General features: G+C 27.9%; 1 protein-coding gene across 1 annotated transcript; it reads left to right on the top strand.

Moving 5' to 3' along the window:
- Positions 1-2,734: 2,734 nt before the first annotated feature.
- LOC111294871 (alpha carbonic anhydrase 6-like) lies at positions 2,735-5,165 on the top strand. Its single transcript, XM_089742988.1, has 5 exons — positions 2,735-3,308; positions 4,014-4,219; positions 4,329-4,435; positions 4,569-4,671; positions 5,016-5,165. Exons 1-5 carry the CDS (start codon positions 3,215-3,217, stop codon positions 5,163-5,165), a joined length of 660 nt encoding a protein of 219 aa, XP_089599114.1. The 5' UTR covers positions 2,735-3,214.
- Positions 5,166-5,501: the final 336 nt, after the last annotated feature.

A 5,501-nucleotide genomic window follows, 5' to 3' on the forward strand; every position in this document is an offset into this window, starting at 1 on the left:
ACTTAAAACAATCTAAAATCAAAGGGGATTCAAAATGAAAAAGTCCAAACTTAAAGTGATCCTAACTCAAACCTGCATTAATTTGAACATGAGATTGATCTAATTTGAAATGCATAAAATTAAAACCTTTAATGACAAAAAAGGGATTGATCAAAGTAGAATGCAATGAACTTGAAACAATAAGTATTTAAAATAATTCAAACTTGATATAATTTAAACTCTTAAAAATTCTAACCAAAATTATCCAATTAAATTTACATGATTTGAATGATTTAAACCCTCAATGAATGTCAACTAGACCCGAAATAACTCAAACCTATAGACCTATCAAAAATTTTCAAAAGTGCACAAATTGCCACCTATATGATTAATGTAACTATCAATCAAAAAATCAAAAAATAAAAAAAATAAAAATCAATTCATCTTCTTAATAAACCGATTTGGTATCACCTATTATATTTAAGTTCTTAAAAAATTATCCATGAAGTCTTAACTTAGTGGTAATAAGAAGGCTTTTAAAATCTTAAAATTTTATATTCAAATCTCATTATATGAAAATTTAATTATTTATTTATATTTTAATTTATTAATTGATTATTAAATAATAATAACTTAATTATTATATAATAGTTGATTATTCAATCCTTGAATTTTTTGTGGCAATCTAAAAGTTTATTTACCCTCCTATCATCCTTTGTTTTCAATTTCTATTTTATTTTTTAATTTTTTCTTTATGTATCCTTCCTTTCCTTCTCACAGAGTTTGTTGATGATTTTGTCCTTGTTTTCCCAATGATATATATATATATATATATATATATATATATTTTTTTAATTTGGTGCCCAAACAAATGAAATATACGGGAGGTTTTAAGAGCAGAGTGCCCAGCCGCTAGGTAATTAGCAAAAATTCATTTAGGTAAAAACAAGAAAAGAGAGAAATTATATTTTTCTAAAATTAAAGCCAACTATATAATTAAAATCAAGAGTTACTACATTTTTATTTTTGCTAATAAGCCAACAATTAGATATCAAGTTTTATTTTTACGTTCTGCCATTACACGTATTTATTAGTAGATTATTTTAAATTGTTCGTTCAAAATATAATGGGATTATATTTGATATATTATTAGTGTATTGATTAAATTACATCTTGACACATATTAATAAATTAATTAAAATATTTTTATGTCCTTAACAATAAATACTCATAAATTTTAAGTATTTAATTGTGAAAAAAAGTAACTAAATCTTAAGCTGTTTTCTTCATTAAAATTTTGGAGTATTTATTGTTAAGGATTACAAAATATTTTAATTTATTTATTAATGAGTGTCAAGACGTGGTTCACTAACAATATATAAATTCAATACACTCATAGTGCATTAAATATAAAATCAAATATAATTAGATAAATTATATTACATTTCTCCAAAATTAATTCACCAAAGATTTCTACCATCCACTGTATATATGTGCAATTGATAGACCAAAAATCACATTTTTTTTGGAAAATAGGGTTAATATAGAAAAATAGGAAGGGGAAATAGAAGGCTAACAATATTCTAAAAATGCTAAAAATGAAAATGGATTTAAAAAAAATATAATGGAAACTAGAAAAACACAAATGGTGGTCGTATTTTTCAATTGAAATTATTCAATTAATTAATCCTAGTTGACATAAAGTTTTGACAAGTAATTAAGTTTTCATGGCCAAATTGGTAATTTAATTCGACTTCAATTCACAGCCAAATTTTTACTTTAATTCGAGTTAGACCAACTCAACTATTGACTTTATATCTTTGTCATAAAATTTTGCATCTGGATCAACCGTTGACATGGTTAAAAGGCTGCATGAAATAACTATGGGAAGGAAAAAGTTATATTACTCCTGTAAAAATGGGTAATTGTCAAATAAAAAAAATCAACTATCTCTTTATTCGCTTGATTTAATAAAGATTAATGGTTTTTAATAATTGATTTAGAGTGATATAAATGAATCTCTGTAACCGTAATGGTTTTTAGAATCCTATAACCGTAATTACTATGATAATTATAATAAGCGACTTACCATTATTATTATGGAAGAAGATGTTTGCAGAGGCCCTCTAGGCATAACTAATTTAAATAATTTAGAGGAAAAGAGGACATAAGCATAAATAAAAAGGAAAGAAAAAATTTTTAAATAATTAACAAAATAATGTTAAAGACAATTAATTAAACCTGATAAATCGTTGTAATTATCTTAGTTCAAAATGATTAAATTAGAAAATTGCGTCCCTTTCTCTCAAATTTTCTCTAATCTACAAAAATGAAATATATATTTTAATTCCCAATGTATCATTTTTTATATATAAAATGGACATAATCCATGAAAACATAAAAAAAAATTTTAATTCGAAATTAAACTTTTATATCCTCTCAAGAGCTTTTAGTCATTAGGCAAAGAAGCTGAAGATCACCCAATATATTAATATATCATCTTTAATTTGCATTATAACATTTTTTATTTCTAACGGTTTTAAAATGTATAAAAGAATGGTTAATTAATTGATTTTAGACTGTATAATAAAAATATTAATTTTTAATTTTAAAGTCAAAAAGCAAATTAATTAAGTAAAAATTTTGATATCTTCATTTTTCAAGTTGAAAATTTTAAAGTTGTAACGTGAAATTAATCCTGTTTTTTTTTTTTTTTTTTAACAAAAGGAAAAATAAATAAAACTAAATCATTTTCATTGCCTTGAAAAACTTCACTCTCCAAGCATCCGCCGAGAGGCACTCACAAACTAGATGAGATGCTGAAAAGCCTCAAAATCCAACTTCATCTCACAAGCAGATCTATGTCCTCTCAAAATTTCTCCTCCCAATACATGATAAAACCAACATTGTCCTCAGCTTTTGTTTAACTCATGAATGTCATCAATTAAACTATCAAGAAGATGACACGCAATATTAATATATAATGCATCAAAATCAAATACTCCAAAGTAAATTAAAAAAAAAAAAAGTTCTAAAACATAAATTGTTGTCCATTTTGGAATAGTGTAAGCCTAGTCTAGATGATGCGAGCAATTAAGGACGCCATACATAGACTTGTCGTACGTACTCTTGCACCCGCCACTTCCATCTTCTTTTAAATACCCCCGACAATGAAGCTAAACCATGTCAGGAATTTAAGGGATTGAGAGTTGAGACAGAGGAAGGAAACCAAACCATGAAGTGCAGCAATATCAATCTTAGGACACCCTTCGCCTTTACCTTTTTCCTCTTTTCTTCTCTCATTCTCTCGGCTTGCTCTCAATCTGAGGGTATATATTATTTCTCTCTTATGCTTTCTTTCTTTTATTTTTATCTATTTATTTATCTTTTAAAATAACATTACTGCAACATCATCATTTCTATTATATATTTTTTACTAACTTATATATATATATATATGCTTTTTTCTTGCTTTGATTTGCCTTCACATCTTGTCTTTCTTTTTTCTTTTTTCTCTCATACTTTTTTTTTCTCTTGCTAGCAACCCATTATATGAAATCACATTGCTCGTCTGTTATCTATTATCCTACTTGATTACTTTGCTTGTTAGAAATTTGAAAGAAAAGAAAATTGAGTAATCGAACAAAAAGTGACAAGATTAAAGTAAAATACAATGAAGTTATAAATTTCATTTTTAGCTAATATATGAAAGTTGCTGATACTATTGTTCATTGGGATAAAGGAAAAGAAAAAGCAGTATTAATTCACATTTTCATTTCTCTTACACTTTTGTTGACAATAACTATAAATTGGCCTTTGATTATTCGAAGATTTTTAAAATTTTGGACTTCGGACATTTTTATGAAGCTGATATATTTTCCTTTTATTTTGTGTTTCATGTTCAAGATAAGCTATAGAATATAGCAGCTAATTGTAACAACATATATTAGAATTTTATATATTTAGAATTCATGAAATCAGAAATAAATTTCTCTTACTAAACTTTGGGGTTGGGGGCGGGGGGTTTGGGACAGATCATGAATTTAATTACGACGAAGCATCAGGCAGGGGGCCATCGCGTTGGGGCTTACTCAAACCAGAATGGAAAAATTGCAGCATTGGACGACAGCAATCTCCTATAAATATTGAAAATTTTCAGGTTCTTTCTCAATTGGGAGATTTGCAGAGGAACTACGCATCAGCTTCTGCTGTTTTGAGGAATAGGACCGAAGATGTTGCGGTAAAAATATATATATATACATTGACTGTTTTCCACTTTTCCTGTCTTCTTTTTTTGGCAACCCATCCTTACTTGTACAAATTGTTGAAAAAAATTTGATATTCCTCAGGTGGTATGGTTAGGGAATGCTGGAAGCATTACCATAAATAGGACTGTTTATACAGTGGATAACTGTCACTGGCACTCACCTGCTGAGCACACCCTCAATGGAATTAAGTATAATTTTTCTTATTATTTTCTAATTGCCTTTTTCATTCAAAAAATTCAATTCATTTGTACTGAAAGGAGAGCACCGTTTCTGTTTCTCTTTTCCTCTAAAAGAAATGTTTATATATACTTTTGTTTACAGGTATGAGTTGGAGATTCACATAGTTCATAGGAGTGCTCAAAATCAGATTGCGGTTGTTGCAATTCTTTACCGATATGGCTCGCCTGATCCCTTCATTGATAGGGTCTGTCAACCTCTTATTTTGGTTTTTTTTTTTTTTTTTGATATAGAATCTCCTTCACTTGAAATGAAAGCGTTTTCATGATAAGTACAGTGACAGTTAAATTTTACAGTCAAAAGCCCAAGGGACACCTAGTGATGGAATTTAAGGTTTCATATAAAAATTCTCGAATCCAAATCTTGAGATGAATAATAAGATGAGATTTAACGAAATGAATCGAAAGCTTCTATTTCTTATGTTGATTGATATAATTTTCATGTTATATAGTTAATATCTTTGGGTTTGGTTTTTAGTTATTGCTTTAATTAAGTTGGTTTTGTTCATGTTCTTGCATGGTTTCATAACAGCTGTTTGGCTCCTTAAAAAATCTTACAACCGAAGACAGACCACTGGGGTCTGTTAATCCAGAAAGCATTGAATTTCCTTTGTTGATTTCTTCCTTTTTTTTTTTCTTTTTCAGCAAAACAGAAACAACGCAAGGCCAACCCAACCACTGAACGGAAGACCTGTCTTACTGTACGATCCACCAAGGAGGGGTAATTAAGACTTGAAAACCGATGATTGATGAACCCCATATAACGGTATTTACACTCTTTATATAAAGGAGTGCTGTCTGCACTTAAAAAAAACTGATGAACCAAATAAATGATGTCGAATAGCTAAATATATTTGTTACAGACGTTTCTACCATGATCTAAATAAAATTAGTTCTTCTCTCCCTTCTTTTTCCAATCACTATATTTTGATTGTAGCAATAATGCTTAATTCTTTAGCAATGAACAAATTATTGAATTCTTTAGCAATCAAAGATACCTATTTAATAATGTATTAAC

Source organism: Durio zibethinus, chromosome 14, assembly GCF_047325235.1.
Source record: "Durio zibethinus cultivar Kanyao isolate XHJ-2024 chromosome 14, ASM4732523v1, whole genome shotgun sequence".
Lineage (NCBI taxonomy): Eukaryota > Viridiplantae > Streptophyta > Magnoliopsida > Malvales > Malvaceae > Durio > Durio zibethinus.

What these genes read in the sequence shown, in the direction of transcription:
- LOC111294871 (XM_089742988.1), top strand. Translation starts at nt 3,215, where the DNA reads ATGAAGTGCAGCAATATCAATCTTAGGACACCCTTCGCCTTTACCTTT. An exon ending in GGCTTGCTCTCAATCTGAGG is followed by an intron (nt 3,309 to 4,013) that starts GTATATATTATT and finishes GGTTTGGGACAG; the next exon opens with ATCATGAATTTAATTACGAC. An exon ending in CTGATCCCTTCATTGATAGG is followed by an intron (nt 4,672 to 5,015) that starts GTCTGTCAACCT and finishes GTTTCATAACAG; the next exon opens with CTGTTTGGCTCCTTAAAAAA.